The sequence below is a fragment of the Macrosteles quadrilineatus genome, unplaced genomic scaffold (assembly GCF_028750875.1).
Source record: "Macrosteles quadrilineatus isolate MER2022 unplaced genomic scaffold, UCM_ALF_1.0 Scaffold_7__1_contigs__length_78375512, whole genome shotgun sequence".
Taxonomy (NCBI): domain Eukaryota; kingdom Metazoa; phylum Arthropoda; class Insecta; order Hemiptera; family Cicadellidae; genus Macrosteles; species Macrosteles quadrilineatus.
The window spans coordinates 62,023,175-62,048,855 of NW_026542600.1; the positions used below are offsets into that span (position 1 = coordinate 62,023,175).

A 25,681-nucleotide genomic window follows, 5' to 3' on the forward strand; every position below is an offset into this window, starting at 1 on the left:
GGAATGGGGATAGCAACCATGAAAACAAACAAACAAAAACTCACACAAGATAATGTCGTCTTGGTTTGGTCTAACAAGAGTTTCGTGTATCCAAATGTTTCACACCCGAAAAGGAATAACAAGTTTCTTAAATCTGAAGATAAAAAAGAACAATTTGTTTGTTTACACTCATGTATAATGCACCAACATTCAAATAATTCAGATAAAAAGCAGTAATAAACTTACTTCGACCTACCACGGATGCCGCATCAAGTTCAACTAACCAGCTGATATGAATCATTGGCATATTTAGTCATAAGCTACTCACACTAACACAATGAGCCCGGCGCACACTTCTTTCTCAGACACAACTTCACTGCACCTTATCACTAACCTGCATTCCCTTATCACCATGCCATTTCGCTCTGTTTGATTAATAATTCTCGCTTGTGTGAACGTGTTTCATTACCCATGAACAGATCTCCATTCTAGTTCTAGTGTAAACGTTACTTAATAACTGTCAAAATATTGAAGTGCGCATAAACATAACAATCTTCTTGATTCGTGTCATTTGTCCTAAGTCAAAATAAGTTTTACATTTTCGTATTGATCTGTGCTCGCTTGGGGTGGTTTCAATAATTGCCATGGGTTACTAAATTTCCATTTTATTTCTCTATCGATCTGGACGAAAGAATATACAACGTACCCGTATCGTTTAAGATGGGATAACAGAAGAGCAGAAAACTCAAACACACTCAAAAGATGAACCACATAAAAGGCCTCAAGACAATATTTCATTTAGATTAGGAAAACCTACCTTTCAGCTATAAACGATCAATCTGTAATCTGGATCAAACGAAATGTTTCCTCTCTTTCATAACGAACTGTTATAGCAACATATGAGTTGAGCAAAGCCAGCATTTCACGTTCTTCAGTTGGCAGCACCGTGATAAACAAACATGGCGGAATAAACACAAACATAAGTGTCCGTTGTCTGACTCTGACACAGACTATACTGAAGGCATGGCGATGGCGACCAAACAATCTATAGCTCATCTGTTATGTGTTAGTGTTATCAAACTTGACTGTCACTCAGAAATAACACTATCGACCACCAATACCAGAGCACCAGAGCACGTCTTATATGAATTGGAACAAAACTTCCTCGTCCTGATTTAAAATGTTCAACTCTTATTGGAAACTATGTAAAGGCAAACGAAAATGAGCATCACAAGCATGCCAGGGAATCAATGATGGATTTTCTTATTGACGCCCAAGTTCTACTAAGTTTTTAAAATAAAAATTTGTAAAAGTAACTTTGATGCACAGAATGTATTTGTTTTAGTTCCTTGTAAAAGGAGAAAAGTACACCACGTTCCGGTTCTCTTCTGTTTTCTAAATAGAAATTTTAAGTAACAGTTATTCTGAAAGCAAAATTGGATATCATAAATTTATAAGAAAATCTGTTGTGGCCGTTCATGCTCTCAAACTTAGATCACCGTGAATAGCTCAGATGAAAACCCAGGTTTCAATTTTTGCTGGCGACTTATATTTGCAAGTTAAATCTTCGACGGAGTAAACACGACTTTACAATCCTCGCCTGTCTCCGGTATCCTGACATTTCCTTATGTCAATGCAGCACCTCTATAGTATCTGGAGCTTCCGTTCCTGCTTCACCTATGCCAGATTCCCGTTGTCCTTGGTGGACCTAGAGGTTCCAGGACGGACGTACTCCCACGTCTGATGTCTGCCTCCACTAAGGACCTCTGGCTTGACGGGTGTGGCTTCTGGATGATGGGCGGACTCTCCAAGTTCACGGCCAGTCGTTTCAAATTAATTCGCATATGCAAATTCATGAATAAACTAAGATGACGGACGTTTTAAAGCAACACAGTTTACATTTATACGTCCCATAACACGCAACCACCTAAGTTTATACTCTAGTAGGGTTTCCTTATCGTGATTTCCTGAATACTTTTTAAGGGTCACCTTCATAGTAACTAGTGAAGAGTTTGCGATTCCAAACATTGTTTACGGTCGATTATTTGTTCATACCACATTGCGCTTTAAACCACTGTCGTTGCAGTTTTATGCTAATAATCAATGTGACATATGTCTCGTTTAGAGTTTTTTTCCAAAATATTGATAACTAATTACTTTAAGGTTGTAGGCTTAGCATAGGAAGGTGTCATAAATCTTCCATGACCACAGGCAATAAAATTCGTCTCAGGCCACAGTTGGGATGAGTACAAACATACTTGGAGAGGGTGTGAGTGGGAGAGAGAGAGAGAGAGAGAGAGAGAGAGAGAGTGGGGGGGGGGAGAACGTCACCCTGGTAACACTATTGATTGTTCCTGCAGCATCATCTACGTTGGGCGTTAAAAGTAGGGATTTTCCTATGTCTCAAAGTAAAATGGCATGTATAGACCCACATAGACCTATGATATGTAAAATATAATTATAGAGCCTACTATGGTGATGACAATTCGGCTTGGAAATGTCATTAATCGAAGAATTGAAACATCTTCCTCGCCAACAACGCGCTAACAGGAACCTTTGGAATGGCCCTTAGTTTTCTAAAACTATTATTAAACTACAATGTATTTTATAAATTTTATTTCTGTATCATGCTCATGCCAAACGAAAAAAAAATAACGGTACAATTTGCGTATAACCATTGACAATGAACATTATAGACAATGGTACATGGATTTCCTCTACTCGTACTAGGGAGCCTTTTGTAATGTAACTAATTGTTCCTCCCATAAGTCTATTTTTGTCACCGTAGTAGGTTATTTGTCCATTTTTATACCAATCAAATAGTATTTTTCGTAGTGCTTGAGTTTTAGAAGTCAGAACAAATAATATTTTCTACTTCTTAACCCGCAAGCTAGTGAGAGTTTGAGGAACTTCTCGTGGTTTTCAGTGTTGAGATTGAAGCCTTGCGTATCTTGTCACATTCAGTGACGACAGTTTCCGTCAAGAGGCAGTGTGTGGATTGTGTCAACAGTGGACATTTCCACACAATGGTGTGTGGGCATCACGCTCCACGCTGCACTCTGCACCACAATAACCTGCGTGTACAGCTACACTATGTGGGCTACTTTGAGGCTTTTGAGGGTGTCAAGATTTCCGCTGTACAGGATAAGAACTTAATTTCACAATATTAGTTTCCAACCCAGTGGTGAGAAATCACAAACTATTTTAAAGGTAAGCGGTCCAAGTAAAATGTTTGTGGATATGTCGGGGATCAAACCCGTTTCTCTCTCTCCGAAGTCCGAGACAGTACGCTAGCAACACACCCCAAACACACACTACGAAGTCATTTTGAACACATTTTCCCGAACTAAGCTGGTATTTTGGCAGGCCTGTAGGTTCCTAATCATCGTTCCTGCGAATGATGTAACGACTTATTTTTTCCAAAATTATCACACAAATGCATCCAGTGTGAGTGTGCTTCGATATCGATAACAAACGCCAAAACTCAATGCTGAAGCAAGCTAACCAAGGAAAGGAAAAAATATTTATCAACACTCCAGAGTATGTAATACTCTATGAATAATTGAATCAAAAAAAACAATAAGTACTTCTAAACAAACCACAAAAATTTTGAAGGAAACAGCTTAAGTGCAGCCACCAATTAATTAGTTAGTGCTACACTGGGCTTTGACTTCTCTAGTTACATTCCGGCGGTTTCAAGTTCCGGTTTAGTTGGTCAATACTTCCGGTGAGGTTCGAGCCATTGACACTTTGAGACACGACTCGAATTAATTCTTCCGGACCTTTCTCTCTCCCCTCTTCAAACCGTCATGACGGTAAGGAAAGCACGAATGCCAAGTTTGGTATATTCGTCAAACAAGTCACATCTCGATGTCTTTAAGTGAAACTGGTTGCATCTCTTGGTCTTACTTCTTCCGAATCACGTAACTCGCATATTATGATGTCAGAGGCTATATCAAGAAAGGAAACCAAGTTAACTTTAGGCCTTTTGGGTTACTTCAACTTTGCTGGCGTCAGCTACTCCATACATTCTTGCACTTCATATGTAAAGCGTCATTCTTATTTACGCTCAAATTAACATGCATAGACCTTATAGTCAGTGACTATATAAGTACAGTAACCTATGCGTTACCTTAAAACCCTCAATATTACACTAAGTGCCAATATCCCTATATATTAATTTATGTTCTCTCACCAGCTATTTGGATTTTCATAAATTGAATGAATTCCGTATTTCGAACAGCACAGCAGTAGTTTTAAATTTTGATAAGTGGGAAACAAGTTAATCGTAGATAATTCATGTAATGGTCTCACTAGATTAACAAATAGTTTTAACTGTAAAAATACGTATTTATATTGTTATCAGAATTTAAATAATGTAATGTCCGTAATTATCTGTAAAATTATCTGTGTGTGTGTGTGTGTAAAAAGGGATTTTCATCCATAGTTAAGTACAACCATTTATACTCAATGGTATAAAGAACTTAGATAGAGGCCCCATAATTTTGCCCTCTGGTCATTTATTTTGTTCAGAACCCTGATATTTTTTCCATCACAGAGAAAAAAACATTTGAATGGTTTGATAAAAACTAACATATTCCTATAGGAAACACCAATTTTGAAAATTGCTGACATCTTACAATACAAAGGGCCCAAAAGGCTTGAAAGCAGTTTCATAACCGCTCTCTCTCTGGTGATGAGGAATATATATATTACGTGGAGGATAATTAGTGCAGTGTACTGAAATAAAACTAATCAAAATACTAACACTGGTTTATACAGCTACCCAAAAATTAAAATTAATATTCGAATCGCTCGATTGAGCGTCGATCGTTTGATATAACTTAGAAGACACGATTTTTCAACAAAATAAAAAAAAATACAATTGTTGGAAAGGCAAACCTCAAATATTATCGGCTTTCATGTGGAAAATACATATTTAATTGATAAATGGTTTTAGGAGGGTTTAAATTTAGTGTGTAAAAATTAATAAACTAAATTAAAGAACTGTACAAGAGAATTTAAAATAGTAGAAAGAAGCCACAGTGACAGACACGTTGCATAACATGGAAAGCTTGATCCAATATTCTGCATTTCTTGTCGCAAACATTGTGTCAACAATGATTTTATGTTGAGATGGTCGATACCGAAAAGTTTTGAATTGACTGAGAACAAGTAAAGTGGTTTATTAAATCTTTTCAACCAGTCTTCAAAGACTGTGTTAAATATTATAATAAAGAGTAGTATGAGTAAAACCTTACAAAACTGACATGATAATAGTGAAAATATAGTTATATGCTAAAATAATGGATTTGAAAAAGGAAAATATAATTAAACTTTAGGGATTTTATCAAATTAGAACACCACTATTATGTAAAGGCGTATTTCTACTTCAGAACTGTTTAACTTGAGATAGATCGTATAGTATAGGGAGGAATTTATTGGGGATGGTAAGATTGTAATAGAGTAATGTACATGATAATAAACTGCATTATGAAATCCTTTTCCCAATATAATTGAATAATAAATTTATCTACATTATAAATAACTTGAGTTTTAATAATAAATTAAGATTTTTATAGATTTGTTAACGAAACTAATGCAAACCTTTTAGCGATGGTTTTAACGGTGATCGATGTACCTTATGTAAAGAGGTACTGCAGGTAAACTATAGATTGTTTAGACAAAAATAACTAAAGCATCTTCATAAAGAGGGAGGTTGCCAGGCTTGAACTAGTGGACTCCTGCAGCGTAGTGATTTTAAGATGCTTAAAAACAGTAAAATATCTAAATATAATTATGTACAATATTTTCTAGGCTAATTGCAAAATATAGCATATTTACAACAACGAATGATGGATTTTGAACCTTATTATATAGTCTTGCTGAAAGTTCTTTCTCCTTAAATGAAACGTGATCAGATTGGGAAATGCAGACAATGAGTAAGCATATACGATTGCAATACTGGATCGCAATGCTGACTGCAACCGTTGAGTAGGACTATATTACGTGTACAGTGTATACTCAAAGCTTCAACATACCTCAAGCTGATCGACTCGTGGATCCAGTGCGGCGTTGTCTTACCATTCCTCAAACTATCGATAGGCCTATATCCGTTGTCTTACCATTCCTTAGTGAGTGAAATAACCAACTCAAACTATCGATAGGTAATCAGGTTGTTCATGGTTAATGAAAAGAATAAAATATCCATATGGTCCGAGGCGAAGTAAAGTGGTGAAGCCAAATGTTTGGACAATCTCTTCGCAATTATGTCGCCTGTATTTTCTGTACAGGATTAAAAATCCAACATAAGTAGCTTTAGAACGCATTCGCTACTATTTAATTTTAATATTACCAATGAAATTTATTGAAAGACGTTTGAAGATGTAACTTACAGGGGGTACAATTCCACCCCGTACCTAAATAATTTGATGTTGGCAGGGGGTACAATTCCAAGGGGATATAATTCCGGGCCATACATCTCCTGCTTTTTTAATTTCTAATGTAACTATCCGGTTCACTGATCACTTACCCACATTAAATAGATTAGATTCAGCAAAAATCAAAGTGTACGGGGTGGAATTGTACCCCATTAGGCGTGATATGACGTCAACGATCGGTGGGGGGTACGATTCCGGCGAACCTACCTTAACCTATAAACCATCTTTGTCATCAATGTATACAATGTTGCGTATTAGTTTGATGCTGTATCTGATATGTATTATTTACCTTCATATACCAGATTTACCATCTGTTAAAACCAACAAACATAACTGACGAACTTCAAATTAAAAATCTACAGGTTAACACGAAGGAAATTTACGATGAAGGAGAATTCATAACAAGACTTTTGGAGGCCGTTTCACCAAGTTAGGGTTAAAACGACTTTACTGGGTCTAGTGCATAGCTGACCACAATGTTTAAAGAGCTTGCACGGGCATAAACCATGAAACGGGATACCCTTGAAACCCTACACGGCCCTTGCCCTTGGTCAGGTTATAGGTCATAGTGGTCAACACCACACGGCGAAACGAGTAACTTTTAACATTTAATAGTGGTGAGAAAATACAGAAAATCCCAATTGAAAATACACAAACTCAGATGCTGGATGGAATCCAACTCCAGTATCGTTTAGAATGTTTACCTACGACAGTTTTTTAAAGTAGCCGTTTCAGTTTAGTTCTTAGAATTGAAAAGTATCTCATAACAGCATTATTTACTTAACAGCATAGTTTTACTTAACAACACGGGTAACGGACCAATGAGGTTCAAGGATTGAGAGAGTATAAGTAAAATTGTATGCTTCGAACGTCAACTAATCAGCTGTTTAGACAAATTTTAATTGTTGATGAGTGGTGCAATTAGTGTTTGGTACAATGATTCGATGCATCACTGTCAGTGGCATTGAGGTTATAAACGAAAACATAACCTCCCTTAGAAGTTATGAGTAGGGATTGTTAGTAATTAAAAAAAAAACTTTCGTCGGTAACGTAGTGTACGAAACTCACTTAAATAGTCTCTACGGCACTCGTAGAAGTTTTTATATTCTACTCGTGTCGTAAAGACTAACTTAACGCAATCGTTTGCTTCAACTACTTTTCATGGAATTTAAATATTTCAAATTGCACAGTTGTAGAGTTAACATTGTTGTTCAGTTCCTCATCGAAAAATATTATATAATAAATATAATAAAATTATTATAGACTGTAGTATACTTTGTGACAAAAGTAGTTAGTTTTAGCGGGCTACGTTGTTTTTGTATTTTTTAAATTGGTTTAACCGATCCTTGTAGATGGGATGTCTTTACCAATATCCGAATGCAATGCAACTGTCAATTAATTGTGCAATGGATGTTATGTTTGGAGTTATGAAGTCACCTAATCTAGTCTAATATGTTTCTGGTTGGGTGCCTCGTGTGCTCGTAGGAGTTATACGGTACAATATCTGAAGTTGCTAACTATCATCTCCGGAATGATGACGTAATCAACACATGGCTCTGACGTCACAACATGTGGTCAATGGGGTCTCCGGGTAAAGGAATCTGCTGCATCTCACAACAGTCTTCGGCTCAGGGTCGATGTACAAAAGCAACTACGGGATTACATTTTTAAAATGTTCAAGATTTTACTAGCTGTTGAACGTCAGACGTAATCATCTGCAATGCAGATCTGCAATCTGCAAAATCGTGCAATCATCTCCACCAAATACAATAATAGTAGAATTATAAATGCAATATGTAACATGTACTTTAAATTTCCTCATATTTATACACGACATTCTTTTAACAGTTTATATGATTTGCAATACTGAATGGTTATTGTTTAGGTCTCTTAGCACTTCCCAATTTAAAAATTAAAAGACTAAAAATAGCGGTTGGTACCCAATTAAATGCAAGTATCTGTTGGTAATACAATATGTTGTGAGTTTTATGCAGTCTAGTAAAGGGGTTTCTCAGTTCAACTTTATCAACTTTAGTCTGCTGTCGCACATATAAGACTAAATTATTAAATGATTATTGTTCTCTGTAACGCAAAATGAAATAAACATAAATGAATAGAGCTGTCGATACGTTATAAACATAAATGAATAGAGCTGTCGTTAGACTTAAAAAACTGATTTATCCAGATTCCTCAGATGCTCAATATGTTATGAACTACATTTTTTCACATGAAAACTTTTTGAAGGTCTAAAATCAGCCCAGATGTGCCTTAACTAAAAAGAAAGTGAAAAAGTCCAAAGGATGCTGTTACAACTCAAAGACTGACAAAGAATTTCAATAATAGGTGTTTTTTAGTTTGGCTCATATTATCACAAATGATCGCCATCTTTATACAGTAATTACATTATTAACGTTAAAAACCCACGACTTAGAGTTACAGAATACGGACAGACCTTGACTTCAATATTTCGAATCCATGTTTACTGTTATTACTATCCAAGGATTTTTAGTTATTCTGAGACCCAAGCATTTAAATGACATCAATAACAGGAAACATATTTAGTGGACAACAATATTATCGGAGCAAACAAATCCATTAAGTAAAACTTATGTTATGTTACACTCACACCGACTCGCCTGTTTTGTAGGCACATATAGTAGTTGAAATATAACACAATATCGTGCACTCTTCAAATATGTCCATTGAAATAGTTCACTGTTCGAGTTGATGAATTGATATAAAAAAATATAATGATTATCAATTGTCAATTTGTTAGTGAGTTTGTTGATGGTTGATAATTCGATAATTTTTATAGTTTTCGCGAATTTTGATTTTTGCTATTTTTGGTGTTATTGTTGTAGGTGAATTCAACCTAGTTGACTTGTGTTTTAAAACCGGTAGGCCTACTTTAAAGTTCTGAAGTGCACCATGTTACATGTAAGGATTCTTAACATTAGGTTAAAACAAAAAAATATATACAGAACACATTTAACTTTGAACATTTGTTCTATTTCACCCGTAAAATGACGTGTGATGTAGCTCACGATTATTATGGTTGTATTAATATGTTTACGTTTATGATTGGTTATGTTTAATATGTTTATGTTGTCGTTTAGATATATTGTAGTATTTGCTGGCATGTAATTCATTACATGGTAAAAATTTTTAACGTAATTCAACCTATCAGTGAAACCTGGACATTCAGAGATTACGGTTTATTTGAATGATTCATTAAAACACATGGGAGAAATGTATACCTTAGGGTGAAGGAGCTACGAAAATGTTTCATTACAAAGTTGCAGATCATAAAAATTAGTGATTTTTGTTTGAATTTATCTTAACTTTTCCTTTCTAAAAAAAATAAAATAAAAACAGGTTACAAATAAGTAACTATTGTACCCGGAGGGGATATAATACAGCCAGTTTGTCGTGTATCACAAAAAGAGGCACTTTCTATGGGGTTACAACTTGGAAGAAATAACTCAAACTCCAGAGTATAAAGGAGTTGAAATGAGTGCAGAAGAACCAAAGAACAACGAATGCCTTAGGTAACTTTGTGGTCTTGAGAGAGTAGTTTTTAGAGTGCTTTAGAAATACTCATTTCGCAACTTCCATTTAATGTAGAAGGATAAAAGGTTTATGTTATTAATTTATCTTGAGCTAGGTTAATACTACTAAAAAGATCGAAACAAGTATTTAATATTCCATATATTTGTATTAGGTAGATCTTGCACTTGTTGTCGTTTGATGGTAAATTTGACATGCTAAATAAAACTGCTCTAATAATTAAATTTCATAAAATTATCCTTTGTTCAGTGAATTAAATCATAAAAAATAAAATGGCCAACGTTTTTAAATGATCTATTAGGCCGTGCTATTTTTTTTAACTTCGGCCTCTTCCATCTCAACATGTATGCCAAGTTTCATAAAAATCTGTTGTAACAATTAAAAGATAAAAAGTTTATGTAAAAAATACAAAATGGCGGATGTATAGTTAAGGGATTTTGGGGGGAAATGCGTTGTTGACTTTCTATTTATTTTTACCCATAGAACCATTCTCTGGAGTATGGCTGTTATTTTCAGGCCACCTTGTATAATACTGTTCTGATAGTATTCGTAAACTCATTCAACGAATGAAGAATGATTTTTTAAATGAATTACTATTTCTTATTAGTTAAGACTTGCTTAAAAGAAAGTAAGTTACCAATATAGCTAAGAAATATATAGTGCTACATCAGCTCTTCACTAAAAGATAAAACGAAGAAGATGTTGTCAGTAGCCTATATCATACTTTGGTTAAGACCATTATTGCATTAATTGGTACCCTATATATAACCGTTTGCAGTTATTAATACAGTTATTAGTAAAACTAATGTACCAACCTTTGTTTTTTTCATGTAATTGATTTTGGAAATGTATTTTTTTGATGTACCCCTTGAGGGAAAAATCAATAAATGATGATGATGTTGATATAGAACCGTTTATATACGTTGGAATAAAAATCATCTTATTTAACTACACATAGAGCCAGGATTAATTCATACAACAAGGATGGATTTAGAAATAAGTGCATTAATAATTTCGATGTAGGCCTGTAATTGGCTATCCGGAAGCTTAAAATTAATCACAACCAGCAACATTATGATTAAGTTGTATAGATTGAGATAGTTTTAGCTTGGTAAAGTATTGTGTTAGTTCACAATAGTGGTTCTCAAAACCAAAATAAAAGCATTCTATTCATTTATTTTCTTCAGAAATCGTTCGAAAACTGGTTATTTTACTAAACCGTAGAATGGAAATATTAAATTGCAATATGTTACACAGGCTGTTACGAGATGAATTTTAAAGTATTTGGTACGTATAATGTTAACTCTAATTTTTAATTTTCTGAAATAAAATCTATGTTCAGGAAAACTTGGTAGGGATCTCTTGCTCTTACTATTCCACAAACAGCCCCAAGTGAAAGCTATGGAGTAGCAATAACCATTCGGCTAAAAGCTAGTAGCTATGTCAATAAACACAACGTTCCATTAGATTTGTAACTGTAATTGATGGGTTTTATATCAGAAGCTGGATTCGAACGAGGGAAATAAATCTTAGGAAATCGATAGCTTGCTTTCCTCGAACAATAAATCTCCAAGTACATTCAACTGAGTAAAATGATATACCTGTACGTCAAAGCTAGAAAATAAATTTACAAGGAAAATTTCGTTTTGGAGTATTTATGAGAATCATATTATAAATACTAAAGTAATATTGCAAACAACTGGGTGATAATAATTTAGATTTGTTGGGGTTTTTCTATAAACTTAATATATTAATCGTGACAAAGTCGTGTGTATCAAGGTAACAATACATTTAGGAAAGAAAACAATAAAAATGATTTACAAACAGTTAAATACCCAGTAAGCATACGTAAACAAACGTGTTGTATAATTACTGTGTGGTTTTTATTACTGTAATTGTTTACCACTTTCAACACGCTGAGAGTGCTGTATGTATATTGTAATTATTTACATTATATGTATATTGTACCTGTGACAAAAGTCCAAATTATTTTTGTAGAACTAATGTTGAACATGTCACGTTTGTACTTAGCTACAAATTAAATTGGCTGCTGGGAATATTTCAGGAACAAAATTGTCATACGCACAAACATGTATTGAGGCATTGTAGTTTTTGTTTCCACTCAATAAAATACCGTAAAACACAATGGCAATTACTAAATTCTTAGCAGGTGATTAAGTCAAACAAGTTTGTCAAGTTTAAGAATGCAACTTCTATACAGTATTCCTCAAATGAGATTATAATATAGACCACAGAATAAAGAGTATATATTATTATCTTAATATTATTATATAATATCTTAATATTAAAATCGCTGTAAGAAAGCACGAAGAATTTCACCAACATATAGCAACGTACGTCATGTCTAGAACATTTGTCGTTTCTTTTGCCTTGAAACGTTGAAAACGTTTGTAGTTTTGACTTTTTCTTTAAATTTATTATTGATGTTTTACTTATTGACATACAAAAAAGGACCAATCGAGTTTGATAAATCGACTCTCTGACGACATTAATTTAGGGTTATCCTATGTACATAATTTAGTTTGGAAACAAAACTATTGGATAAGTTTTTAAGTTTTAATGCAGTTACATTTTTTAATAAGGGCATCTTCGACATGTAGAATATTAGATAGGACAGAGATTCCTGCCATATCCCACAGTAATATCATAATTTGTAATTTGTAATTTATAATGCGTTTGTAACCTATTGCTAGTATCATTGAGATATTGACGATTTCCCATCACCTTAATCAAATTACTATAATTTATTGTAGGACGATATATAATCGTCAGCATTTTATTAATTATAATGTAATAGACCAAACGGCTGATTAGATTTAATACACTTGATTTATTTAAGCAAGTAATATGTTTTCGTATAATATTTAGCTTTCATTAATTTACCTATTTTTTCTTAAAAATACATAATTGGTAATTGATGAAAAAAAGATAAGTAACTCGTCAAAAGGTACTCCTACTAACGTTATTGTATTTGGTAATTCGATTGTTGCTAAACAAAATTGAAGTGTATTATAAAAATGAGTTTACAATTTAATTGATGCATTTTAAAAAAACTTGCATAGGTTTATATTCAGTGTATTGCACAATAACTAGTGTTTTATATGTCTATTATGAATTAACTCCCTTTAAAAATAAAATATACCAATGTGTGTATCAGTTTGCTTTAGTGCATCAAATATTCTATTCTAATCCAATATATTGACTGAACTAGTGTATTTGAATTGTCATTCAATATATTGAATAAATTACTTTTTTGCATTAGCTGTACAAACTAATTTCTTGATTGGCACTGCACATGTTTGTGAAGAATGTCTGAACTAGGTAATTGCAATAACACTGGAAAGATGTACCGTAGGTATAAAAAAAAATTAAAATGTAATGATGGAAAAAGTAGCCTATGTTGCATCAGAACTATACAACATAACTACATACATTAATCCCTATAGTTCAATTATAGATATTTTATTGTTTATTAACTAGGCATTTTGTTTTTCAATGTTAAATTGTCTGTCATATGATTTATCTGTACAGCAGTCATAGTAAATCCCGCTCTTATTTACAGTAGATAATGTAGTCAGCTTATTATTTACTTTTGTAGATATCCTGGTACTTGAACACATTTCTTGGTACAACTGCATATTAGTTATATAATATGGCGTTTTGTACTCAGAGTTGAGAAATGAATAATATCAAACTTAAGTAGAAGCAAATCTTCACAACTAAGAAACAATTTGAAAATGTTAAAAAATAATATTCTCATTGTATATATTTTGGATAATAAGGGATTTAGATGTTGCATCAGTATTTTTTATATGTAGAACTAATTTATTTACGCTCGAAGAAGCAACATTATATTCGGCATTCTGTAATCAAAAATAATGCGTAACAAAATTAGGGTTGAAATATTTTTGTAATATTGATATTTTGATTAATACACGTCTTAAAGCTAAAAAAAAGAAAATATGGACACTGTACAGGTAAAAAGTTGTATGCATTAGCAGATATTTATTTTGGTAGGCTATTACTTGTTACTGCAGACTATAGGCCTAAAATAAATATTACAATTCTTCATCAAATGGAAAATAAGTTTTATCGATTAAAATTGTACATCTGATAGTTTTCCATATAGAATATCCTAGCCAATGTTCGTTTGGTCATACCTAATAGAATTAGTTAGCAAAATGATGATTGTGTAATGGTTTTATTGACAATTCTTTTGTACCAAATACAAACGACGCAGTATATAATATTAATTGTTATATACGGATGTGTAGGCAGCGATTTCATGATCAACTTAATACACATTCATTATAATGCTGCAATACAAAACAATAACAAATTACAATTAGGATTATGACACTATTGACTAACCTGCGTAAACCATTTTATTCCGCATTAGTGTTAGAGAAGTTTGAAAACGTCACTGCCTTAGTCACCTACGAAAAATAAAACGTCACATTGCAAAGCCCGGCTAAAACGTGCTGTATCAAACAAAACACATCGCGCATAGCACAGAACACAGAACACAGTACGACTATACGACTGGTCGTATACGTATAGTCTACCGGAGTCAGCTGTTTCAGTTCCGAAGTTAGCCGATGTGTGGCGACACTAGCCGAGCGTTCTAGGTGTGGTCGATTGTTGAACAGCTGACTATTAACATTATCAACACTACCTGGGTTATCCAATAATGAATGTGACACATACTTGCTTTCATGTCAGCCAATTACTAAATGCACTCTAAGATTACAAAATCTTTTTTATTTTTATGAAATCAATTGAGTGGTAATAAATTATACACTATTGTTGCTTAAGTAGAAGTAACTGAATTAAACGGTTGAGGTTTATAAAGAATAAAGCAAGAAGGATGCAAAGCATAGGTTATAAGGTTTGAGAATATGGCTGTGCTAATAAATTATAGACTAAATTATCATTTCAAAATTCATTATGGGCAAATGAGATTCAATACCATGCAAATTTGCTGTCTTAAATTCAGATGAGTAATTCTTTTTGGAAGCTTGACTATATACAGGGTGGGAAAAATTACCGCGACAGTTGAATATTTTAAAAAGTAATAAATATAGAGTTTCAAAACTTGGCACTCAGTTACTGGGAGTTAAAATCATTATAATTTCTTATCATTTCATTAAAATTTTAATTTGTTGTGCATTATGGACCTATGTATACGTTTATGATTTTACGACTTCTAGCGGGCGCTTCCTAGAGCATTGCATCAAAATGTGCAAATCCAATGCATCTTTGAATAGCTGTCATTTCTACTCAATAGTTCGTTTTAGTTCGGGTTTGAGGAATTGTGTTCTACTACTAGCAAAGGCGTTCAATGTGATGTGAATATTAACCAATGTTTCTGTTTAAGATTTTCTTATTTCAGTGGCTCACCTTAACTACGTTTATCTTTCTACAAAATAAAAATAGTTACAACTTTAACTTGAGAGGATTTTAAGTTGTTTAGTTAAATATACAGATATCTAATCACTTAAATAGATTTACATTTTCTTAGATATATACAAGGTGACAGCCCATCTCGAGCACGCTAAATATGTAAATAATAATTTTGCTTGAAGATTTGTATCTTCCAGATTCATTTGATACATAAAACATTTTCTTTGTGTAAAAAATATGCATCGACTCTTGCTTTCAATCGGAAAGGCACGTCAGAGAACGCCAGACTCATTATAATTTAAGTGTATTAATAGGTCCTTGATGTTAAAGGACTAGTCAAACAAAGCATATCACGAACTGAACTTCAAAAAGATCACTGAGTTTTGAAATGTATACAACCATTACAATTTCGATTCAAAAGCTAAATAAACTATATATATCACAAGAGTTCCTATCATGAACAAAACAATTGACTCATATAAATCGAAATCCCCCGACGACTATTAAAATTTGCAATGTTCTCTGGCTTTCGGAATGTATTACAAATGTTCAAGTATTGGGGTTAGGATTATAGTAGCACTGAGCCTTAAGCCTCCGAACAATAGGTTTGGTTTCCAAGTGCGGAGCGCAGTAAGTGGGGAATTGTATCGATTTTGGCCCCCTCTCCTGACCTAGGACGTCATCTGTTGAGGGATTGTAGCCCCGAGTGATAAAAGATAAGCAAATGGTTAATTAGGCAACCATATGTGGAAGGGCTGTTCTGAAAGCTCGGGCATATTTTAGGCGCCGTACTATAGCTGTAAGCAACACATCTACATGTCTGTGTGTTCATTCAGACCCAAGGCTTATGCTTGGGAAATTATAGAAAGATGTCAGTCTAAGTATAAACAAGTTTGAAAGTAAGGAAATATTACCGACACATATTCGGGACACTTGTAAGCAAACAAATATTGTGAAAAAACGCGCTTGCGAAAGCACATATTTATCTAAGTTAGGCCTGTAGGTATATATAGTCAATGGTTAGGCCTATACGTTAGACATTTTGGGGCCATCATATTTATTAACTCCTGGAAAACTGATACAAAAAATTGATAGATTATATTTCCTGTAGAAAACCTAAATAGTTTCCAAACCAGTGAATAAGCATATTGGTAGCACTACATAGTACCCCGAGAAGCCCAGACTTGTATTTCTTTAGGTTTTCTGAAATGTTAAACATATACTGTAGTTAGTAGTTAGTTCACTCTTGCACGGTGAAAAATTATAACACTGTATGTTCCATATGTATCTGGTCCATTACAAAATTATTCTGTCCTGTTTAAAAATGGAGATTTTGATAAAGATTTACATACATGTAACAAGTTTTATATTAATTATTTAATTTCCTCGCTGGTATATTTCCTTGTTGTAGACGTTCAGTTAAGAGTTTTAGTTTCAAGGCTTCATGTTACTACAAGTTTAATTTCTTAACATATTCAAATATCGAAACAATAACTTTTCATGGTAAAATGGTTTTCATAAAGTAAAATTTGTTGTTAGTCCTAAGCAATTTGCTTATTGTCCTAAAACCTCAAGATCGTATTATGTGTTAAGGTGTGTTATAGGTTTGTTAACAAGACATAAAAATGACTCACGTGGTGGTAAACAAAGTCTTATGCTTGTATTAAAGATGCTTATACAAATTATGAATTTATTCAGTTACGTAAAAACATCTCAAGCATTGGTATGTGCTCCTGGTCACATTTATTGGTCATTTTTATGATTTCTTGTTAACAATCCTTTATCACACCTTACACATAATACGATCTTGAGGTATTAGGACAATAAGCAAATTGCTTAGGACTAACAACAAATTTTACTTTATGAAAACCATTTTACCATGAAAAGTTATTGCTGTTACTGGCTTTGCACTACTGTAACATTAACATACTTCTAACTGTACTTGATTTTGGAAAGTTGTTTTGTCACATTTCTGTAAAATCGTATTTAAAAATCCTTTGCTGTTTGTCCTTATGATCAAGCTGTTTGATTGTTTTTAAACAGTTAGGCCGTTCCTTTTCCAACAGCCAAGCCAACATATCTCTCGGTGACTCAGCGCTGCCGTTTTGATTGGCTCAATTGCTTATGACGTCATTAATTAAAAATACAGTCTCGTCCAACAAAAACTGAACACAAAACCGTTATATTTCGTATTTAGGAACTTAGGTATAGTCAACTAATTGTTAAGGTCTGTATAATGCTTATTCGTTGTTAGTGTAAATAGTAGAATAATAATGTACATTTTGGCCTACTATAGCAACAAATCGATTGCTATCTCTACAACATTTCTTTCCAACATAGTATTTTTAAAATATTAACTTTGTTATTTATTTTATATAGATAAGGTCTGTTTGTCCAGTTAAGGCTAGACATAACTTAACTTTACAAAAATCAAATGGAGGAGGGAAGTAAAATAATTCAGTTAATTTGTGTTTTTACCAGGAAAGTTTTGGGGTAGTTTTGATTTTTTCCATTTCTTATGTATTTTGGGGTGCTGAATCCGAATCTGAGGTTTGCCAACAAAAATTTTTGACGCAACATTGACAAAAAAGAAAAAAATATGGAAAAAATGATATTTTTTGTAATATTTAGTTTATAACTCCCAAACTATCAACTTTTTGTTATTAGTCTATATTATAAAAATTAAAGTACACAAAATTTGCTACAAAATGTACCCCTAATGTGGTAATCTCCGATGAACCGTTTAGGCTCCAGAGCTATTTGAAAATTGGAAAATTTTGTGTTAGTTTTTAAATTTCTCCAATTATTCTGTCAATGACATGTATTCATTGTATATGCCCAGGCAAAGGTCTTATATAAATCCAAAGTGTTGAAATTGATTAATTTTGTGTTACTGAACCGTTGACTTTTTATTTAGTGTACAGAAAAGTTACACGAACTGTTGCCGTTTAAATTGTCCTCACTCAGAGGGTTGTAATGAGGCAGGTTCTGGCAAACGTTTCGATGCATTATTTGTGAGCACTCTAGCTTGTTCATCTGAACAATTAAAAAAGGTTAAAAGTAAAAAAAATTACACATAATAATAAGAGATACCAAAATCAAAACTATCAAAATTTAAACAACACCAATCTATTAATCATGTAATATCTTATGCACTTGATGACGTTATATTAAGATATACGTGAATAATAAAATGTTATGTAGGCATATACTGTTGCTAAGCATTTACATTGTGTGTAGATTTGATAAATTGTAGGTCCTAGGGCTTAGGGCATAGGCCTACATGAGAGTGGTAAGGGTTAATTGACTTAAGATAGTCAATACAAATTTTGGCTAGAAAACTAAATCCAACGTTGCCTCACTGCCCCCAACTCAAGCAGCTATGTGGACATAACTCGCTTAGAGTTTACATTTACATTCGGGTGAATGAATGGGGGTGAAAAAAATTAGTATTGGTCTATGGTAACAGTGCCAATCACTCTAAGCCATGCATTGGTCTTGAAATTTTACACAGAAAATTGTATAATGGGTGCCAATACGATTGAGGATGTACGATGGGCTGTGATGCTAGAATCTAAGTAAGTAAGAAAGTAAGTATAGTACCAAACGCACATTCCTTTATTTACTAACTTGTTAAATCTACACACAATGTAAATGCTTAGCAACAGTATATGCCTACATAACATTTTATTATTAACGTATATCTAAATATCACGTCATCAGGTGCATACGATATTACATGATTAACAGATTGCTGTTATTTTAATTTTGATAATCTTGATTTTGGTATTACTTATTACTATGTGTATTTTTTTTACTTTTACCATTTTTTAATTGTTCAGATGAACAAGCTAGAATGCTCACAAATAATGCATCGAAACGTTTGCCAGAACCTGCCTCATTACAACCCTCTGATTGAGGATAATTTAAACGGCAACAGTTCGTGTGACTTTTCTGTACACTAAATAAATTGTCAACGGTTCAGTAACACAAAATTAATCAATTTCAACACTTTGTATTTATATAAGACCTTTGCCTGGGCATATACAATGAATATATGTCATTGACAGAATAATTGGAGAAATTTAAAAACTAACACAAAATGTTCCAATTTTCAAATAGCCTCGGAGCCTAAACGGTTCATCGGAGATTATCACATTAGGGGTACATTTTGTAGCAAATTTTGTGTACTTTAATTTTTATAATATAGACTAATAACAAAAAGTTGATAGTTTGTGAGTTATAAGCTAAATATTACAAAAAAATATCATTTTTTCCATACTTTTCTCATTTTTGTTAATGTTGCGTCAAGAATTTTTGTTGGCAAACCTCAGATTCGGATTCAGCACCCCAAAATACATAAGAAATGGAAAAAATCAAAACTACCCCAAAACTTTCTCGCTATGAGTAAATTTAAATACAAAATTACTGGATTAAAAATATCCTAATGTTTAGGTGATAAAGAGCATTTATATAATGAGGGATTATAAACACTCTTTGAGACCAAAGGTTACATATCCAAATTTACAAGGGGTACAGCGCAAGTCAAAAGATCAAACTACATGTATTTTAAAATATATCGTATGAAATCATAAAAGTAGTGACTAAGTAGTATTAATTTATATTATACCCTGCTATTTAGTATTTCAATTAGTTTTGAATTATTTCGATAACGTCATGCAATGTGTATAATATTTTTTTTGTCCTAGGACGCTAGGCAAGAGAGCCTGGGATTGTTTTTCACATTACTTCAGGCCAGACCTTGTGGGTTGCGGCATTATCACTTAGATCAAATCCATTGGTGACTTGGCGGGGATCGAACCCGGGACCTCAGGGACTGAAGTCTCGCACTTGAACCATCGATATATTTTTTATCGATGGCTTGAACATAACACGAACAGGGTAGAATATAGTTTATTAGAGTCTATCGTTGTTGTGTCTGTTGTAGTAACTAGTCTATTGTTCTTTAGTTGAAACATATTGAGTAGAAAATTTGCTACCACAACGGTGACGTATTTAAAATAGTTCACAATCTGGCATTTACGTTAGCAACACGCCTTAATGTCAACCATCCCCTAGTGAGCTAAGGGCAAGGTTCAAGGGCTACCTTAATGCTAACGACATTTAAATAATGCGGACATTTGAAAATCCATTCCTTCTCTACAATAGGTGATTGTAATTACGTTAAATATGACAAACTATTCAAATTAGATTTACTCTTAGATATTAGCCTATACAAGATAGATTGTATCCGTTCTCGTCGAAACTGTTCTCTTTTATTTTGAAAAGAAGCAATCGAAACAAATGCAACAAACATATGATAGCTATAGATTATATCAAGTTGAATGATTACAAGATAACAATTTGTCCGGGTTTACTAGTTTACATATTATAATACAAATTATTGTAATTAATGATGATATAATAGCTTTATCAATCCACAAGACAAATGGAGATCTGTTTGATACTTATCTCTGTTTAAGTTACAATAAATATTCCATTTCCAAGATTATACATTAAACAATTGACCATAGACAATAGAAGCTAGTTAGTTGGTTTGTGATGTTTTGAGGCACTACTAGTATGAGGCTGTTAGGATATTGTCCTCTTCATCGTTAATTTGAAATTGTACAAAATTGACGTAGTTGAATTGAACCACCGACAGATTGTGCTGACATCAATTACTGATTCATGTTGTTTTTGTTACAGGAAAAGTATATAATCAGGCGTTCTATAGAATTACTAGGCATTCTATACATTGTCTTAAATAGACCTAAACAAGGCAAAGTATATAATAGAGATTACTACACACTTTACCTAGGCAACCTAGAGTGACCATTAGCTCCGCAATTTTTAAATACGCTGTCATAGAACTTTTTTTAGACTTTTGTCCTTAGTGGCACACATCTGAAATAAACTAACCGAACCTAACCATGAACAAAATAATTCATTATTCTAAAGGGATTTCTTTTACATATTTGATTACCTTTTTACATTAACCAATCTAATCTAAAATCAACAAAATGTAACAAACCTAACCTAACTATACACAAAATACATCAACAGTGTTAAGTAAATAACAAATATCTTTAATTTATACCTTGCCTGACACACCTATTCGCATTCTATAGAATTTCTGCATTATTCATAAACATCGGGGTTTTGACTGAACCAAACTGAAAAAAAGATTATCGTAAACTATAAAATCTTTTGTATCGCGAAAATTATCAAAGTATTGTCAACTGAGAGAAAATAGAATGTCGGCAACAGTTCTGTGTGTGTGGCTAATTGAACTTTTATCTTTTTGGGGGAACCTGGTGATATTAGGTAAACATGTATGCCATGTTTGCTTCATCATTCAAATTCAAAACTCATATAAACTAGGATAAAATTTGATTAAGCACCCAGAGATCCGATTATCAAAAATGTGACATTTGATTGAAAATGGATCATGCAGTTGGATTACATGTTTTAACGAATGCTTGAAACATAACCTTAAATGCAAAAAGGGAGGAATGATATGACGTATGAGTGAAACTAATGAGTTATTATCAAACCAGCTTATCAAAGGTCAAATTATGGCCTCTGTGCAGTTATGAATTGTTTCCACAAATGCAGCCTGGGATCAGCTGGCCACTGTTTTGCAATATTAGATCATCGGTTTAAATAAGTTATAGTAAGCAAAAAACTAGTTGTAATACAACATGCAAATTAATATCCATATGACTTCACGCGCAAGCCTGATCTAATGATGGGAAGAATTTTTGTTGTGGAGAGGGGGGAAGCTTTGTATCCCAAAAATGATTGTTGGGTATTTTCGCATATTTTTAGCGAATTTCCTAACAAGGAAATAGCTATTACCGTAGGTGGTACGGTAAGACCTAGACCCGGGACCGTTTCCTTTCATTTTGATTTCCCCAGAGGCCTAAATCACTATTCGTTCAAATTTGTATATGTATAGTTAAAGACGAAATATGTTTTACTTCTTATTTTGAGCTTTCAGTATTTACGTATGCATGAAATAATTGAGAAACATTTAAGCCAACAATATATTTTTTCCTTTAACTTCTTATGAAAATTGTAAACATGTTATTGCATATTAATACAGTATATTATCGATAGATTTGTAATTGTTGATTTAAAAAGAGTATAAATATTTTGGTTAGCCAATATCTATATATCTAGTATTAAATATGTTTGTGTCCAAAAACACGATCACTCTAGTAATTTTGGTCTGATTTTGATGAAATTTAGCTTGAAGGTGTAGTCGGGATAGACTTCCCATGCTACTCATAAGGAGCAAAACAAAACTGTTGAAGCTTGCTTGTTTATGGATATTCGTCGATTAAATTTGGCAAATTTATTTATTTCATCTTATACTATTAACATTTCGACAAAACACCTTTCCTTCCCTATAGCAGCAAACCTAAGAACTCGTCAAATCGAATGTTATTTAAATGGGGAATAAATATGTCTTCTTTATGGAAATATTTTAGGGAAAATCAAATCAGACAAATTGAAATTCACTTAGCCTGCAGGTTTGCTGCGGTGGTTTATTTAATTATTCCAATTAGTTTTAAAATAGTATTAATATGTTACATTTGATTGAATATCTGTTGGTTACTTTGGTAACTAAATAGCTCCTACACCCAATACGTTGTCCTTCATAAACTGCTTGTTAATAGATATATCTTCATACAATTAGGCAATTATGTTTACTTTATTTTAAGGTTTTAAAATTAAATAAAAGCCACAATATATAGGTGAATTGATATGTCAATAGAGCAAAATGTTATTCATATAGCGTTGGTCACTAAGTGTGATTTCCTTTGGTCACAACCTTTTAGAATACAAATAAATAAAGCAGTAGTCACATTGGGTAAGTGGACTCACAGCGACGAGAGGATTCAAACCTCTCGGTCATCAAGAAGATATATTCAGGGTACTAAAACGTGTTAATTTAGTTCAATTTTCAATCCATTCTTGTTGTATTTTTATGCAAGCTTTTAAGTGGAAGTAAGGACCGATTGAGGTTGGAAATTATGTTTGGTTAGAGATAACATTTAACAACAAACCGTTGTTTTATATTGTTTCAAACAGCAAGCAGTCCTATCTATAAGAAAGTCAAAGGTCAGACCACAATCTACCAAATGATTCCTTGGGCTGGCGTGTCTTTCTCACTTATTTAGTTAATGTTTCCTCAAAGCTCGATCTATGTGGTACTAATCCTTGTTGTTGCTGACTATCTCATCTTGGTTCTTATTGTGAATTTTTAGCGAATTTCCCATATAGGGAATAAGCTATTACCGTAGTACTCATGGTAAGACCTGGACCCGGGACCGATTTACTTTTTCGTTTTGAGGTCCCAAAAAACAAAAAAACACCATCCGTTTAAATTCATATATATATATATTTATATATGTGCCCGTTAGCACGATAACTCGAGCCAAAATCATTCGATTTTGATTAAATTTGGTACAAACGTGTAATGTAAACCTACGTTTATTCGAACGAGTTCGAGAACCAGCATGATTGGACCATGGTAACAGGGGACTATGGGGGTTTTATGGGGCAACAATTGGGTTTTCCCTTTTTTGACCCTAAAAACTTAAAATTTAGCATTTTCTTTCCTAACCATTTTGTAGAGCTTAAAAAAACAAATAATTTAGTACTTTGAAGTGTTATTATGCGCCTAATGGTTACAGAGAAAACTCCAAAAAACTGTAAATTTAAAATTCCCATGTCATTCTTATGGAGAATAAGTAAACTGTTGTAGTTTGCTTGTTTATGATCATATTTTGATCAAATTTGGAAAATGCATTCATTTCATACTAAACTACTAACATTTTACAAAAAAAACACCTTTTTACCTCCCTGTTGTAGCAAAACTAAGTACTCGTTAAACTAATGTTATTTAAATAGGGAATAAATTTGATATTTTTAAGGAGACATTTTAGTGTAAATCCAAACGGGCAAATGGAAATTCGCTTAGTCTGCAGGTTTGCTGCGGTGGGGGTATTTTATCATATTTAAGTTTTTTATTCTCATTTAAGCATGTGATCTTTTACTCAAGTTCTTAATCTGCATCCTTTTTAACATTAATAAACTGTTAATCAAGAAATTACTGATAACTGATCGCTACGTAAAACTCTAAAAAAAAACCATCTAAATGGGGATTTGTCTATATTATAAGATCCCCTCAAAAATAAAATCCTATACACCACAAAAATTTAAAATTTGGACGAAAGCATTATTTGTGGAGAAATCATACTTCCTGGCAGATTTCCTAAATGACCGTGACATTAATTGACCATTAGTTTATGTGAAATATTACACAGAATGTTTTAAATAGTTTTTTCTCTGATATTGCTTCAAGATCTTCATTTAAATTTGTCTTTTTTTCTAACTTTTTTTGAATTGTTAACTTTCTCTCAATTTTACTGTTCTTGTTGTATTTTGTTGTAACTTTTTAGTTTTAGTTTTTATAACTTATTGATTGACCATGCATTTGTTCACCATTGCCTTTGTAATGAAGAATGTTTTATGCAATAAAATGCTTATGACTTATGTACCTTATCCTACTTATATAACGTCACGTCAACGATTGTTTTCTTAAACAAATGGTAGGTATATTCATTCATGATTGGAAGAAGGTAATTTTTAATTATTATTACTATGAAATTACGAGGAAACTTTTCTCACCCATACAAATTGAGAATCTCATTGTAATTTGTAAAAATCGACCAGAAAAACTACCTACAATAATAACTATGAATAATAAATTGACTATATTTATTTCTTGTAACGTTATCATTGTACTTATTTAGTCATAGTTATATTTAAAACGGCACAAGAAACAATACTGTCCCAGGAATAATAATGTTGAATACAACAACATTGTAATAATAGCTTATTCCCTGTATGGGAAATTCCCTAAAAAGAGGCATTGTTTATTAACCAAGATAATTAAGAAAAATCTTCCCTTACAATGCCCTTTATCGTCTTTAGACAGATAAAAGCTCTGAAAATGCGTTGATATTATTCTTGTAACACCTTTATAAGACAGTGTTCGTCATAACAAAAATTATCGAATTAGGAATTACTAAACAGCTTTTATATTCATGATGATGCAAATGCGAATACTGAACTATTTTAGAGAAAACTCGGTAGGTAGCTAGGAGGATTGTATGTAGGCATACTGAGTAGAATGGGCCCATGTTTCGTTGGTACAAACATCGGATATGCAGTCGTACAAACTGCACAGTGGATAT

The 25,681-nt window shown here is 32.9% G+C and overlaps 1 protein-coding gene across 5 annotated transcripts in view; it reads right to left on the reverse strand.

Annotated features, from left to right (window-relative positions):
* LOC128998281 (uncharacterized) overlaps window positions 1-25,681 on the reverse strand; it is a 100,086-nt gene that overhangs the window by 58,022 nt on the left and 16,383 nt on the right. The window contains exon 1 of one of the 5 annotated variants that reach the window (XM_054424347.1): window positions 14,379-14,512. The exons of 3 other annotated variants lie outside the window; for them this stretch is intronic. In XM_054424347.1, the coding sequence (XP_054280322.1) occupies window positions 14,379-14,403 (25 nt within the window). In that variant the 5' untranslated portion in view covers window positions 14,404-14,512. Of the gene's footprint in view, window positions 1-796; window positions 887-14,378; window positions 14,513-25,681 lie in introns of those variants that run through there. One more of the 5 variants, XM_054424348.1, reaches the window with a different exon arrangement.